Below are 17,412 nucleotides of genomic sequence, written 5' to 3'. Positions count from 1 at the left end.
ACATTTTTAACCCAATGTCCATATTTAGCCCAAAATTGGGTTAAAACAACCCAGCCTTTTTTAGAATACGATTAAATATTAATTGTTCATTCGCCAGCTAAAACGATTTCAATTGAGTCCTTAAAGAAAATAAAAAAAATAAACAAAACATGCAACCAAGGGGTCATTTTTTCCCCAAGACTCAATCTTCAAAGATGTGTCGTGTTTTGGTGCACATAGCGTCGTAGCTAAACATCAAATTGATTTTTTAACTAATAGACCTTATTCAATGTAGCGCGCCATATAATTATTTATTTATTTATTTTACTTTTTGACAGGAATGAAAACAAGGCTGTGAGTCTGAGGAATAGAATAGGCCTACTCGTTTATTAGAGTGTAGCTACTGTTTAACAACAATCCGATTATTCAACTGAAGAAACAGGAAACATGAATCGGTAGTCAAAACTCCATAAAACAGTATTCAAAGTTGTGCAAATTACGTGATTTAGTACTTTACTTTACATATATTCATCACAGCCTCATTTTCATCAGGCGTCTAAACTGATTTAGGTCTATGTTTCCTGTAGGGGGAATTCAAGTAAAATTGGACACATTTTGCCTTATAGGTGACTGGGAAAAATATGTCCCAATTATTTTGAATTAACCCTAATTTTCAAGATTCAGGGCAGGCTAACCTTTTGTTTGAAGCTTATGTCACGTATCCCAAAACCACCCCCGCCCATAATTCACTCTAAAAACTCGCTCGAATCGACTGCATCAGTGGAACCATATAGCTGTCCTTTGTTATCGATAAATTATTCATGAGCGTTCAATCCAATCAGTTATTCTGTTTCTCCGAGTCCTCTCGGGCGCGCGTACGCTTTCTTTCTTTCTTCTTGATCTCAGAGGCGCGTCCTAAATAGCGGCAATATTCGCTAAACGCTCCGTCTTGCACCCCACTGGCGGAGCTCAGTATGAGTCAGGGTGGAAGATATTTCAACAGTCTTAATGAGGAGCCCGGAGCGATCCGCGTACATGCGCGAGGGCAGCAGATGTCGAGCAGCTCCCGCGAGACTCGATCCGCGGAATTTCATCATCGTGTCGGGATGACCCTGGAGAGGAAAGTGAGAGAACGGCTTGTGTACGTGGTAAATCACCTTTACAATGGATTGTAATCATGAGGTCCTAAAGGACTAATGCATGAACGACCCCCTTCCCCATCCAAAACTAATCTGAAGCGCTCCTTCCGCGAACTGGCTATCAATGCAACTTACGACTTGGTCTATCGGGTCAAGTTGATGAGCCAATATCACTTCTAATTCACAATCAGACTTGTCAACAGTCAACTGCCTAATTCCCTTTAATCGCAGCGACAAAACCTCACTCCTTCAAAAGAGAGTCTAGGAACGAGTATATTATTGCAATAAAGCCTGTCTGCTTATCTGCTGCATGCTCCTCTGTATGCTCGAGATAAGAGTTTTTATTAAGAGGGCAGCAGTAATGTCCTGTGTTCGGCTTTCAAAGCCCAGCAAACAACCGCCTTTATCTTGCGTATTAAGCCTCGCATTTAAACTGCTCAATAACAGCCCGGGTTTGCTTTCGGCTGCTCGGAGATCACGCTCCAGGGAGCCTTCTGGTGGATCCGCTTTGGTGTTGAAAGATCTGGCGCTCAAAAATAATGGCAAGTTTTAAAATTAGTCTTTCAAGCTAAAAAAAAATACATTAGGCTATAAATAAATGGATAAATAGGCTAACAAACATAGATTCGTAATTACATTCCATACAGCTGGCATACATACATTCATAGATGATTAAAAACAACCAAAACAAAAAACAACAACATGCATAGATAGCCTAAATTGGCCAACATACATGGGCTAATATACATGGCCTATCACGTTACTGTTTCTAAAGTTGCTTTTTATTCTCCTTTTACATGGTGTTTTAAAGCCAGATAGTGGCTTTAAATGTCCGTTTTAAAGTCCGTCTAACGGTTTTCTTTAATATTAACATAAGGCTCCTGCGTAAGTACCGACGTTCTGAATAAGCTGGGACTGGGATTTAGTGAGTTTGAAGTGAACGTATTTCATGAACGTATGCAATGTGCTGACATGGGTGGCTTTTGCATTGGAGGTCGTCATCTAAAAATTAAGAAGAAAAAAATATGTGTTTCTTTAAAAACATCATCTGAACCATCTCATTTAAGCATCAGTATTAGTCTATAAGCATTGGAATATAACTACATCTTTACACATCTTAGCAATGTCGCATAATTAGTCAAAAATTAAGTTAACGTTATTTAACCTTGTCCGCAATGAAGGATACGCGTCACTTTTACAGCGCGCGCAAGGAACTGAAGCGCGCACTGGTTGAGCATCAAGCGCGAGAGCGACACTCGCCATGAGGATGTTAGAGCGGAGAGAGAGAGAGAGGGGTGGAGTTGTTCAAGGTAGTCCTCAACAGGCTCGGGCGAGTTCACTCCTAGACCTGCAGTGTTCACAAGACAAGGCGTGGACTGCCTATCCAACTAGGATGTATGACAGAAGCGCATGGATTATGGATGGAGTGTATGGGGTTCTTGAGACGAGCTTTGACCAGTGTCAACAACATATGGATCGATGATTTTATACGCGGCAAGTGATTTGGAACAGAACCCGAACGATCCAAATGAGTCAACAGTTGGATGTACCTGAGAGAGACCCTCTGGATAAGACCATGACACCGCTTTGGAATCAGAGAGAACCATCTGTAAAATGACTCGGAACTCCAGAGCGCGCGCGATGACTTCTCCACATTTGCTGTAAGCAGGGCGAGGAAACATATTTACAGCTGCACAATGGATTTACAAAACTCTAACGGGTCGTCTGGGGAGGACAAGCAAAAGCCCAGTCTGATTGACCTGGGGACGTTTTTCGTGGACGCTGACATCATTTTTGGATTTACTAGTCATCTGTTAAAGCGAAAAGCCAAGGTAAGCAGCTTTTGAGAGTACAAAAGACTCCACAAGTTGACTCATTTAGAGCTCATTAGAATCAATGTGGGATGTTTTGCTTAAACACACTTACTGTCCTATTAGAAGCTATCACATTTTGAGGTTCACAAATATGAATAGGAAGTTATCATTATGATGATCATTATGACACTTCAGCACCACGAACAGCTCTCAGCGTCCACATCAGTTTAGCAACTTCCTTTAAACTAAGCATGCGAAATACATTAAAGTGCTATCGCAAATTAAACCCTTCGTTTTGCATATCATTTTTATCATCGTATTGTGAACTTTGTGCTTGATTAAAAGTTTTTCAGCGGTTAAGATTTCAGCAATTTAACTCGTTATAGGCTATGCAAGTAGGCTTCCTAAAACCTGAAAATAAAAAGACTTCGAGTAAAAAACAACTCTATAAAGGTGCACAAACTGACATTAATGCTCACAAAAAGGTTTTGAAAGAGTCTGTCGTGTCAGAGAGTTTAATGTGTAGACGGTCACAAAAATCTGTGAGTATAGGTGTAGCTGTTTTGTTCGGTCCGTTATTGATGGTTTATTGGGACTGCTGGCGCTCTCACCGACAAAGGACTGAATGTGTGTTATTTGAGGCGAATTGTTTGATTGACAGTATTTGGGATGCGATTTAAAACCACGTGATCCCAGCATATACATCATCAACATAAAATATTTAGCAACGACTAATTAAATATTCAAACATTCCCACAATTTCTTGCAAATCAAGAGATTTGGAAGATGCAGTTAAAGAAAATACCAGAGGGTGGCGCCAGAGTAATATGCAAACGACATCAGCACACCCGTAATCTCACAGTCTACACAAGTGAACCGCAACATAAAAGATGACGTAATTTATGTTAGCAGCAATCATTTATTTATAATTTTAAAAATATTAAAATTAGTTTATAGGCTGTTCCTTACAATAATACACGTTTTTATTATCATGCATTGTACATCAGACACAATTTGATCATTTGATTAGGATCAAATGAGCACATTCCTTATCACAAAACACACAATTCATTAAATGGAGAATTCCCTACAACTTTATTTTCACTTTTTGTTTGTGCACATGCAGCCTATAAACTAGGCTATCTGAAACAGCTTATGAGTGTTTGAGTACTGAATAGCAGCTCCACCCCTCTATCCAAGTGACCGAGCCGCGCAGCGCGCACACGCATTGACAGCAGTCAAACTTCACTCCCGTGTACGCGCGTCGTTATGGAACTAGCAAAGCAAAACTTTAGGGGGAATCTTGTTATGCCTTTTGCTTTGCGCTCCCACTGACTATTCATGAACTGTGTTCATAATTAATGTGTGTAGACAAATAGAGGAGCAATAAAGTACACTAGATATCCGCGGTGCTTTGATCTTTTACACCGAGATGATGGATTTAACTCAGGGGAATGCGCGAGGAGAGTTCCAGATCAGCCGGTCAACTGTAAGTCCTCTTATAAACATCAACTGATGCTGAGAAATTACAGTAATCCAAATTGAATGCCGAGGGTTTGCTGTTTGTGCATTGTGGTTGTATAACTTGCAACACGTTTGTTTAATCACACCTGTGTGTATTTACACAATTTAAGAACTCAGGTGAAGCTACGTGTAGCCTACGTGCACTGGCTTACATTTTTAAGTACAATCAACTTCGATATTTAAGTCATTACAACTTAAATTACATTAAACTGACTTAAAAATCTTGTATAACTTATAAAAAGGTTAAAAAATGTCCTAACTTAATTTGATGAGTTAAAATAATGTAAAAACACATGTTGTCAACATATAGAAAATATAATTTTTACAGTGTGAAGTGGGTATTAATTTAATAAATAATTTGTAAAATGCAATTAAAGGAGTAGTTCACTTTAAAAAAAAAAACAAAAAAAAACTTTTGCGCATAATTTACTCACCCCCATGTCATCCAAGATGTCCACGTCTTTCTTTCTTCAGTTTAAAAGAAATTAAGGTTTTTGATGGAAACATTCCAGGATTTTCTCCATATAATGGACTTCAATGGGAACCAAACGGTTCAAGGTCCAAATGAGTTTCAGTGCAGCTTCAAAGGGCTTTAAACGACACCAGACGATGAATAAGAGTCTTATCTAGCGAAACGTGATGTGATGCGCGTTCCTCAAAACGAACAAACCTTTTTTCGAGTCATGACTCGAAGGGTCCTAGATAAGACCTTTATTCATCATCTGGTGTCATTTAAAGCCCTTTGAAGCTGCACTAAAACTCTCATTTGGACCTTGAACCATTTGGTTCCCATTGAAGTCCAATATATGGAGAAAATCCTGGAATGTTTTCATCAAAAACCTTAATTTCTTTTCGACTGAAGAAAGAAAGACGTGGACATCTTGGATGACATGGGGGTGAGTAAATTATCAGCAAAAGTTGTTTTTTTTTAAAGTGAGCTACTCCTTTAACTGTATTGCAAAAGCTCTGAATGTGTAGTTATGTATACAAAAGTATTTGTGCTCTTTCTGCATTGTGATTTTGCTGTCTTTGAAAAAGGTGGAAGGCTGTTCGAGCGGAGAGTCTTCACTCTCTCTTGAGCTGAGCCCGAGGAGGAGGAGGCTGTCAGCGGAGAAGGAAATGTGTGCCGGCAGACCAGCACCCGAAGGCGCGGGAGCCGTGAGCGTCTCTGAGTCAGACCGGGACGAGACTAGGCCAGATCTGTGCAAGCAGTGTCAGATGACTGTGGCTGAACTGAGGAGACAAGCCCTCGCTCTGTCCGACCCCGCATCCTTAAAGGTCAGTGAGTGGAAAAGCATTATTAGGATGCCACTGCTAAGTACATCAAGACAGTGGAAATCTCGCCGCTTTTTAAACCAATAGAGTTATCTTTCGAGGATCTGTTTTGACTAGTGCAGAAATGGATGACTAAGAAGCTTTTGTTAGTCTCAAGAAGCACTTGACTTTCACCTGAGCTTCAAAGCTATGGAAGTTGTTCTCTTTGTTACGTTCTGTCACTCTGCTCTTTTCACAGCGTTGTGAAAGCCGCACATAAATCAGATGCAATGCAGCGAATGGCCGTTTTTGTGTATAATCGGAGAAGTTGACACAAATAAGTCCCGTTTTTCTAGTTTTATGACCCTCTTATCAGAAAAACGATATCCTATTCAGGCTCCTTTTCACAAAGTTCACCCAGTCATCAGAAGGTTAATCTTTTTACTATACCTTCACACAGAGCAAATATTTCAACAAGCTCTTTTTCAAACTAGGCTTTGTTCTACTTTCGAATGCTTTCAAGTCGTTATTGTAATTTGTTTGAAATGCAAACAGGCTTGGGTAAAAGCGTGATCATGGCTTCACCGCACAACTTCCTTCAAATGCTGTCTCATTGCTGGATGTTTGGTTTATGGTCAGACTGGTGATGAAGCCTCATTAAGCCTTGAGTGGGATGGTTGGAGTGAGATGTGAGAAGCTCAGCTGTGTGGCGTGATGCGCCCCTGTGCTTGCCAATGCAGTAAGTGATATACAGAGAGCAATCTGGATGCAAAAATGAACTATTAAGGTTGCACTAATTGACTGAAACAAATTATTATCATTTGTGAGGTTACATTTCTAGTGTAGATTTTTAGTGCTGTTTAATCAATATCACATGAGCTAGAGTGATTCAGTCACTTGTTTCATTCCTTAATGATTCAGTGCTTTTGAATGACTTATTTGAGTGAATGATTCAATGACTCGCTTATAAAGAGAGTCACTTGTTTCATTCCCGAAAGTTTTTTATTTATGAAAGGATTGAACTGATTAGTTGAATCAATCAATTATGAAACGAGTTTCATCCCTGAACGAATCCGTGTTTCATGAAGAGAGTGATTTGTTTCAATTATGAATAAATCAGTGTTTTTTAACAAATCGTTCAGTGAATGATTTAAAGACTATCTCATAAATACTGTCACCGGTTACATTTTTTTAAAGAAACATCGTTTTTGAACAATTCGTTCGAGTGAATGATTCAAAGACTATCTCATAAATACAGTCACCGGTTTCATTTTTTAATGACTCATCGTTTTTGAACAATTCATTCGAGTGAATGATTCAAAGACTATCACATAAATACAGTCACCTGTTTAATTTTTTAATGAATCATCGTTTTTGAACAAATCGTTCGAGTGAATGATTCAAAGACTATCTCATAAATACTGTCACCGGTTTCATTTTTTAATGACTCATCGTTTTTGAACAATTAATTCGAGTGAATGATTCAAAGACTATCTCATAAATACAGTCACCTGTTTAATTTTTTAATGAATCATCGTTTTTGAACAAATCGTTCGAGTGAATGATTCAAAGACTATCTCATAAATACAGTCACCGGTTTCATTTTTTAATGACTCATCGTTTTTGAACAATTCATTTGAGTGAATGATTCAAATGACTCGCTGAATAAATCATTACTAACTCATAAAGAGAGTTACTTCTTTCATTCCTGAATGAATTAGTGTCATTGAACAAATCATTTGAGTGAATTATTCAATGACTCACTCATAAACACAATGACTAGTTTTATTTCTGATTGAATCGGGAACAATTGATCTATTTGGCTGTCTGAATGGTTCATTGACTGTTCACAAGATGTTTGTTTAATTCATGAATTAATCAGATTTTTTTTGATGTTGAACAAATCGTTTGGGTGAATGATTTATGACCCGCTCTTGAAGAGATTTGCTTGAGTGAATGATTTAATAATTCACTCATAAAGAGTCACTTTTCATTTTTTAATAAGTGACCATCTCATTAAGAGAGTACATTTTTTCATTACAGAATGGATCAATAAGTTGAGTGAATGATTCAAATGATTCACCCATAAAGATATTCACCTATTTTGCTTCTGAATGCATCAGCATTTTTGAACGATTCTTCACGACTCATCCATAAAGAGAGTCACTTTCAGAAAGAATAACTTTAAAACCCCCACCGTTAACACACTCTTTGAATGCTGCTCGACCAATCAGGTTTGAGACCTTGAACTACCTGTTGTTTATTTTATAAAACCAATGCTTTTTTATTGGAGAGTAATGGAACATAATCAGTCAAATGGAGGACAGACTTTCATAACAAAAGCTGAAAGGAAAAATCCCAGGTACTTTGAAGTAATCCACAATATCCGCCCTCGTGTGACATTTTTCTGAATTCTGATAAACCGAAGCCATTCATTGTTTGTTTGGGGTGTTTACAGTCTATCTGCTCATTCCTCAAGCTTTTTTCTCACAACCTTCCGTTTCTAGAGTTTTCAACAGCTTTCCTTACTTTCACACACTGTTTTCATGCAGAATATGCGAGTGCCAGTTTCTGAGAGTCTGTCTATAGGGGAGGGGCTATTGGAAGTGGCCCATTGTTTCGGGAAACAATGCTTATCTCCCCCCTCGTCCATCGGCATTGGGGGGAGAAAACAGTGGAGTGGAGTCTGTGGAGGAAGTGGAGACCCAGTTGACCTTCATCATGCATTCAAAGTGTTCCTGTATACTCCTCACCAAATTCCCACCACAGTTAAATATAGGCTGTCGACTTTTTATTGTTGTCTGACTTGCTGCTTGGGTTAGCCTCAGGTTTTCCCCCTCCCTTCGCTTTCTTTTGTGGTTGTGTTTCGAGAGAGATCTCATGCTTAGGTAGGATTACAAGCCCTCCGGTTTGCTTTGAACCCCCCCTCAAGTTCTCTTCTCTCCAGGTTACCTCAGGGGATAGAGATAGGGCTTTTGTGTGGGTGTGCATCAGTGTCGGTGGATGCGTATGACCTCGTCCCATCCTAAGATGTGTAGTTTGGTTATTACTCACTCATTCTCATCACCAGTGGTTGTCTGAAACCATCTCAAGTTTGGCTGGCCGTTTCGCTCCTGCTGTTTGCCCTGTGTGGTCGTCTCCAGGTGTAAAGCGATGGGGTCAAGCCGGAGAGGTTAGGTCTCTGCTGATGGCTTAATGAGACTGTGGAAGCATTAGTCATGGGAGTCCTGCTTTCCCTGCAGTTGGGAAAAGAAAGGATGCTTTGTCCAGCTGGAGATGTGTGGTGGTTACCTGACCTGAACTTAGAGACTCGAGTGATATGGTTCTAGCTGAGAAGCTACAGAGGGTTACTGTTTATCAGCTCCTGCCAAAGTGTGGGTGGCCTGTGGGCTGAAATCCTGGCTTTAAATTGGTTGGGTTTTCATTATTCTTGATTTTCAATTGCGATTCACACCTGCTCCCCCCTCATATGTTCATTATGAAAATTGCTCTCAGTTTGGTGGTAAAGTCTGGGAACTGCAGCACTCAATAAGTTTCAGATATCAGGCTGCCCTAATGACCCAGCTGCACTTCACTGCTTCATACTAGAGCTCATTTATTCCCAGCCAGCTTGTGTTGGCAAGGAGTACTGGCCTCTTAGTCAGTTATTTTTGTGTAATTGCTGACATTTATGTTTTTTTTTTTTTTTTTTTTTTTTTGCAGTTTAACAATTCAGTGGCAACATTCAATAGGCTTGCAAATCCAGACTTTTGAATATATTGGCAAAAAAACTTTAGGCTGTAAGAAGCTGCTAACTTTACCGACTGACATCCAAAGAGACATTAGATTAGATAAAAATATGAATATATATATATATATATATATTAAATCAATTACAAAACAAATATAATATAAACGATTATTAGTAATTAAATAATACATTTTACTGTAATACAATTATATGATAAAATGATTTCATCCATCCACCCATCCTCTCTCTTGCTACACAATTATAATATCTCATCTTTAGATTTCTCTTTTTACTTTTATACAGTAATCTTAATTACTTATTATTAATGGTTTAATATAATTTAATACCATTTAATACCAATTAGATTAAAATAAATCCACAACAGTGGTGGTCCGCAAATGATGCAAATTAATGGCTCTAAATTATCAGATTTGGGCAAATTTAATGATCATTTTATCCTCAGAGGGTCTCAATGTTGCAACATGGTACCTTGTAAATATGACTTTATTTCTAATGGGGGTTCTATATGAAGAGTTCAGATGCAAAAGCCTCTAAGTGCCATTTGAAATTTTCTTCTAAAATGTTCATTTTTATCAAGCTTGTATATTTAAGTTCAGTAATTTTACTTAAATGACAATGAAGATTACCTATGAATTGCCATTTAAGTGAAATTACTGAACTTAAATATACAAGCTAGATAAAAATGATCATTCTAGAAGAAAATTTCAAATGGCACTTAGAGGCTTGGATCTGAACTCTTCATATGTAATGTTTTATTTTGTGCATTTTAAATATCGACAAACTGAAAATGTTCTTGTATATGAACGCATTGGCAAGTGCACCAAAGCCAACTATTATTAAGAAGTGAAATCCTCATCGGAAAAAACTAAAATTTGCTCCTGAAAAAGTTCCCATCCAGGAAATGCACGGTCAGCAGCACCGCAGCCCGGCGTGTGACAGGCCGTTTCTTTACAGTCTTCTGCCAAGCACACGCTCACAGGTGGCAATTAGTCTTCCTTCACGCCCCACAGCTTTTAATGGCTTCACTCTTTTTCACCAGGTTTGCCTTTCAGTCCTCGCCATCCTTTGTTTTATTATTTATTACCAGTGATTTCTTCGCCTGATATCAGTGAGGAATGGTCTCGTCTCTTCAAACAATAAAGAAGCTCTCCCCTCAGCAGTTCATTCACTTCAATGTCAGGGCACTTAACACCTGAACAATGCCTGAGGATGGAAGGCCTGGAAGCTTAACACGGGACAATGGACAAAGACTTCATTGCCTACAATGATTGGCACTTAACTAGTCACAAAGCTCCAGCACATTACCCAAGACTCGCAATTTAAAAAAAATGGCCTGCGTTAACCCTAAATCATATGTCCGGCTACGATAACCATTAACCGTTGAGAATGAATCTGAGACTAACGTCAAACTCTTTCACTCCACTGGTCGTCCGCATATTACAGGATCATTCAACAAAATTTAAGAGCATCCGCACCTGGGTTAAACAATCTAGCGGTATGGAATGTGGCGTTCCCAATCCTATTATTGTGATGATGGACTACAAGGTATCACGTTTAATAAGATGAATATGCGCTTGGGGGCGGCCGTTATTTCATCTCCATTGTTTAAAGAAAGGCACTGAAAAGGCTGTCATCAATTATAATGACCACTACAGTTCTAAGGGTCTATAAGCTCTCTGTTTTGACATGTATGAAGTTGAAAGTCCGTTCACAGGGCAGGTCGAAAACACCTGCATCCCTCCGTCCTTCAAATGCTGTGTGAAACCTTAGATGATGGTTGTAATGAGAATACTTAGCTCTCATTTGCTGTCAGTCATCTCCTTGAACTCTCTTGTGACCAGACCTCCAACCCCCCTGAGAGGATCATCTAAAGCAAACCTAGATGGATTTGCAGTTTGCCGTTTTCATTTCAAACACTTAACCCCTGCGGCTGTGTGTCTATATGTGCGAATGAGCACTGGGGCTTTAACTGACGCATGAAAGGTCAGTGTGGTTGACCGCTATGGGATAAGAATCACAACAAAGTATGAAAATGGGTGGACCAGGCCTGATTAGACTACATTGTTTTGGACAATAAAGATGGAGATCTTTTAAAGGGCATTGGCTAATTGTCTCAGTGTATTCAGTGTGTTGTTGCGTAAGCCACTTAGATGTTATATTGTATGCCAGGGTTCAGAAGAAGTATTATGAAAAAAAAAATCTTAGTGTGAAGGTTGAAGAACCTTTTTCCACTCACTCTTAAAAATGAAGGTACTTTATTGGCTTTGATGGTTCCATGAAGAAACTTTAACATTCGTGGAACTTTTCTTGCACAAAAGGATCTGTATAGTCTTCTTTGTGGAATCCAAAATGGTTCTTCTAATCTATGACATCACTGTGAAAACTCCCCTTTGGAACCTTATTTTAAGAGTGTACACTGTAAAAAAAAATATTTTCATGATTTGTAATCACATTTTTTTCTTTTCTTTTGTAATTTATGTAGTTCAGATAACATAATATTTTGAGTTTCTAGTATTAAATTAATCTCCTTCATTGTATTAGCTCAATTTTTCCATTTCAATGAACTTAAAATTTTAAGGCAATCAGGTTACTTACTTTTTTAAGTTAAACCAACAATATTTTTTACAGTGTATAAATAACCATTTTTTTAGCACTGTAAAAAAATATTATCAAGATTTGTTATCACAACATGTTTTCTTTTCTTTTGTAAAATCAACTTTATAATTTATGTAATTTAATTTAATCAACTTTAATAATTTTAATAAATAAATAATTAATTATTAATTCTTTAATAATTAATAATTTAATCAACTTTATAATCTTATGTAGTTCAGCTAACATAATATTTTGAGTTTCTAGTGATTAAATTAATGTCCTTCATTATATTAACAACATTTTTCCATTTCAATGAACTTACAAATTTAAGGCAATCAGGTTACTTACTTTTTTAAGTTAACCCAACAATATTTTTTATTTTTCCAGTTTTTTTAGGCTCCATGGATTTAAACGGTACTTCATGGAACCATAAGCCCTGTTAACACAGTCGCTTTGGTACATTTCTCGAATCATCCTCGACTTTTGCAAAACATTTCTCAAAACAATTCGTACAATTAGTAAAACACTACCTGCAAAAGCCAGTGTCTTGCTCAAAATCCTTAGTTCATCTCTCCAAAGTAAATTTCTGTGTCAATGAACATGTCAGTGCATCAGAATGACAAGTCCTTGTGTCGTTGTGTATGGATAAGACAGTCAAATTGCTTAGTCATATAACAGATGCATGTTCTGATGTAAACTATGGCTAAAGTTTTGATGACAATTATTGTAGGTTACACCTTAGTGTATGAGGGAGTTTGATTGAATTCTCACGCTTTTACTGTTTGTATCGCAAGACAGCATTGCATAGCACAAATTAAAAAAATGTGAACAGGACAGATTTAGAAAAAAAGAATAATGGAAATGTATAGAAATATGCTTGACAAATTGTTAAACCATTTTGCATGTAAAGACTTGTCCTATGAACTAATGCCTACATGTTGTGGGGGGTGAGACTATTCAAAAGAGACCCATTATAATACATTTTGATCAACATGAGATCATCAATTGATAATGTAGGTAGGAAACAGCAGAGAATTGTACATAATCATTTGTATGGATGTACCAAAGCATTTGCAACTTGTTCAAAGAAATGAGAAACTGCTTTTTTGATCTGCACACGTGACACAATGATGTGAAGATTGAACAGATTCAACTGATCTGAGAAATGTATCAAAGTGACTAGTGTTGTCAAAAAACTCGGTACTTCGGTACCAAGTCGGTACTAAAAAAAAAAAATGTTACGGTACCAGCTTTTCTAGGTACCGAATACCAGGTTCGTCCAGTTCTGTTCTAGACGCGATGTCTGAAACGTGCACAGTTGCGTCCTCTTCATAACGCTGATATGGCTCTCTCTCTCTCTCTCTGAATCCACTTGTTGAAACGAAAGGAGGAAAGAGCCACATATGGAAATATTTTGGATTAGGCTAATGTCACGTTGCCATAAGAGGCCGATTACATGCAAATTCGCAATTTCAAATATAGGCGCGAGGCAAGCGCGCTCATAATAAAAACTCGTTGGCGTTGCATAGCAACGACAGACGCCGCGTGAGAGCAAGCGCTTTGGAGAGAATAAGCACGCGCAAAAATATAATTAAAAAACACGCGCGACATGTGAACGGCCTCTAAAGTGCTTTCGGGGTAGTTTTACGAGTACATGAGCACAGTAGTATCTACCCGACACCAGAGTACTATGGTATTAGTATTGTCATTTAATGTCAGTGCCAGTTCTAGGCGTATTCTTGCCTTTATAACTCAGCAGGTTTAAAAAGCCTTTTTAAAATTAAATATGAATGCAGTTTTAGATTAAATAAAAGGACAGTCAAGTCAAATAAAACATGTTTTATGGTAATGCTACAAAGATACCATTCATAAACATTACTTAGTTATCAACACATTGAGTGAACAATATATTTTTACAACATTAATTAATGTTTGAAAATGTTATTTATTACAAACACCTGATTGTTAATGTTTGTTCACTTAATTCATTGTGCATTAAATAAATAATGGATTAAAACTTTACAAACAACTTTAAAAATGTGTTAGTGTATAATGTATAATTTATTTTAGGTCATTTTATCTAATCTTTTTCTAAAGTGTTTATAATACAAATGTACAGTTTCCATACTTGTAACCGTGAAAAACACTTAAATATATGTAAATTTAAACTAAGCTTTGGTACCGAAATTGGTACCGAGAACCGTGAATTTTAACTGGTATCGGTACCGAATACTGAAATTTTGGTACCGTGACAACACTAAAAGTGACCGAGAAAAACTTTCAGATCTTTCGCTTTTAATTGAGGAAATAACCTCACACAATTTACATATGAACGCGATCGGAAACACAGAGCATCAGCTTTTTACAAGATCAGAGTGTGTGTTAGAAATCAGGAATGGTGAGAGAACATTGTGCTTGGTAACTTTTTTTGTCTTCACTCCAAACTTGGGTCTTCAACTAACAAAGTTTAAATCCCGTCTTGCTAGCGCACTTCCCATAATGTTTACACGCTAGGTCAGTAGACGGAGAGTAGGCGTTTTTTGTTTTTCGACCATGAATGCGTTTTCGACTACCTCTGGAAGTGGACGAGCTCAAAATGCACCTCATCCACTTGTGATCCAATCGACCAAAATGCATCTTAATACCTGGTGTAAACAGGCTCAAAGATGCCAAGAATGTTTGAACGTAAAATGCGTCAACAAGCCTGACGTTGTCGTGACCTCATCTGAATTCTCATGTTGCTTAATAGAGTGAAATCTTTCAAGAAGCCTTTTGCTTTCGTGAACTTGCTTTAAATGTGAGTGCATGCCCAACGGCATTGTTGTAATGTTTATTTCAAGGACATCAATTATTTCCTCACACCCCTACCAGAGAAAAGCTCTCGGTTCTCACGAGAAGCGAGGCCGGTTGAAGTGGAGTTGAAGGTCTACTGGAAGTCCTGGTTCGACTTGCTCGTCCCATTCTTCACTCTTAACCCTGCAGGGGAGGTTTGCCTAGCACATGCCAGAGCAGTCACTATAAATCACTCAGTTTTATTGCCTTTATTAGTTTCGCATTCAAATGTACTTCTCGTACTTTCATATGCTCGTAGGTTTCAAGAAATTCAAAGCGATTTATCAGAACATGATAACAGCAGACTTGTCATGAACTTTCAAGTCGGATGACATCCAGCAAACGTTCTTACGTCAACCCACACCTGATTCCTTGAATTGTCTTTTCGTTACGTGTCTTTGGTGTTATTTGAAAGATAAGCATTTTATGATTAATGGGTTAATGCAACACACATGCCAAGTTCTTAGAAATGTACATTTTGTATTTATGCTTCTGCCATATGCTTAAGAAAAGTAGACATTTTTAAATGCATTTATTTCACATGTATTTTTTCAAATTTAAACACTATTTTGTATATCTTTTATTAGTCAGAAAACATGTTCATCATAGAAGAGGTGTATTCAAATTATTGTTCGTATGATTGACATTTTAATGGATTTTTTAATAAATCAATTTATTAGATGAGTGTCCCTGACTCAAATATAAATATGTTTTTCCCTAAAAAATATCCCAAAAATACAATATAATTCAGAAAATATACCCTAATCCTGAAAGACCTTGACAGCATGACTTTTTAAGCTGGTCAGCCAATGTGAAACTGTCAATATACTGGTAGTGTTTTGATACCAAATAGTGCATTTGAATAATATTTAACAGCATGTGTCCGACCGTAGCCCTGCACTCACCTCATCTGAACCTTGACGTTTTATGCATGCCGCTCTTGTCTTCCTCTTAACCTTTCAACCCGTCGCCGACCATAGGAAAACCAGAATGTAAACCACAGGAAATGATGGGTTGAAAGAGCCAAGCATTGCACTGCATTATTGATGTTTACTCCAGTGAGCCCTGCTATCTGATTCTCAATCAGTGAGTGTTTAAAGTCATTGTTTGCTTCCGGGCCGTTTCACTGTAAAGCTGTGTGTTCAGCTGATATGACTATGATAAGCTCTTCCTAAATTGTTTTATTCTCAGTCTCAGGCTTTTGACTTTGAAACAAAGCACTTGTTTTGCATTTGTCTATCTTAGGGCATGCACTGATGCTCACAGATATATATATATATATATATATATATATATATATATATATATATCCTAAAAAATTTACAACGAGGGAATTTGCATATTGAGACTTTGCCCTATTTACTGTGAATTTGTGTAGATTGTTCAGACATGTTGTTTGAAGCTGTCAAATATAAATCATGAAGCACTTGAAATTCCTATTTAGTCCTCTAGAAGCATATGGGCTTCTTTTTTCAACGCACTCTTGACCAGTGGTTTTATAGAAGGTTTTTCCAGATCTTTTTCAAGTCAAATTGAACCAATTTCAACAGGAGAGGTTAATTAAATTAAAGTAAATTAATAATTTAAATTAAATTAAATTAATTGTTTATTTGTTACAACAGACAGTAATACAACTACAGTGGCCAAAAAAGCATTTGGACACATAATAAAAAAATAAATAAAAATAAAAATCTTAAAATCTTAACTTTTCAAAGTCACTTTTTGCAGTGAATTCCAAAAGCAAATATCTTTGATATTTAAAAAATAAATAAATAAAATAAAAAAAGTTTATCTTTTGCCAGTCAAATTGAACCTATTTTCAAATAATTTCTATTTTCTAACAGGAAAAGTTAAATAAATTAAATTATATGTGTATTTGTTACAACAGACAGTCACACAACTCCAGTGATCAAAAAAGCATTTGGACACATAATAATAATATTAATAATAATAATTAAAAAAAATTACTTCACTTTTTAAAGTCACTTTTTGCAGTGAATCTTTGATATTTTCTAAAAAATAAAAAAATAAAATAAAAAGCTCCATAATTTTAATATAAATATATTTCTATATTTGATTTATTTATTGTGTGAAATATTTAGCTTGAAATGTGTGCTTTATTTATTTATTATACCACTTGGTTATGATATTTTCAGTGGCATTTATAAGTTAGTACTTAATGTACAGAAAAGTCTAGCATAAATTTCAAATATGTCAGATAAAAAAAGAGTTCACACTGGCCAGTTTACCGCCATACTTTCTCTTATTCTGTATTTTATCCCAGGCTGCCAACAGCCAGAGGAAACTCCTCAATGTTGCAGGGTGTGACACAGGAAACCAGCTGAAGAGGGCTTGGGCTGAAGGCTGTGCAACTGTGTGTGCATAAATGCTTGAATGCATTGGCATTTGTGTGGTGTCAGACTGTTTGGGAATCCACACGACTGAATCTGTGTGGAAAAAGAACATCCAGGAATGTTCCATCCAACGTTATTGCTATTGTCTATCATTCCTCTCTCTGTCCAGT

At 37.1% G+C, this 17,412-nt stretch overlaps 1 protein-coding gene across 2 annotated transcripts in view; it reads left to right on the top strand.

Annotated features, from left to right (window-relative positions):
* Positions 1 to 2,615: 2,615 nt before the first annotated feature.
* The window catches only part of kif26ab (kinesin family member 26Ab), a 99,266-nt gene continuing 84,469 nt past the window's right edge, over positions 2,616 to 17,412 (top strand). Inside the window, exons 1-2 of one of the 2 annotated variants that reach the window (XM_089120520.1) lie at positions 2,616 to 2,950; positions 5,495 to 5,734. In XM_089120520.1, the coding sequence (XP_088976646.1) occupies positions 2,816 to 2,950; positions 5,495 to 5,734 (375 nt within the window). In that variant the 5' untranslated portion in view covers positions 2,616 to 2,815. Of the gene's footprint in view, positions 2,951 to 4,175; positions 4,422 to 5,494; positions 5,735 to 17,412 lie in introns of those variants that run through there. The other variant, XM_039667001.2, reaches the window with a different exon arrangement.

The sequence above is a fragment of the Pimephales promelas genome, chromosome 15 (genome assembly GCF_988280905.1).
Source record: "Pimephales promelas chromosome 15, fPimPro1.hap1.1, whole genome shotgun sequence".
NCBI classification, from domain to species: domain Eukaryota; kingdom Metazoa; phylum Chordata; class Actinopteri; order Cypriniformes; family Leuciscidae; genus Pimephales; species Pimephales promelas.
The sequence above is the reverse complement of the archived record's forward strand: the minus strand, read 5'-3'. Positions and strand labels throughout refer to the sequence as shown.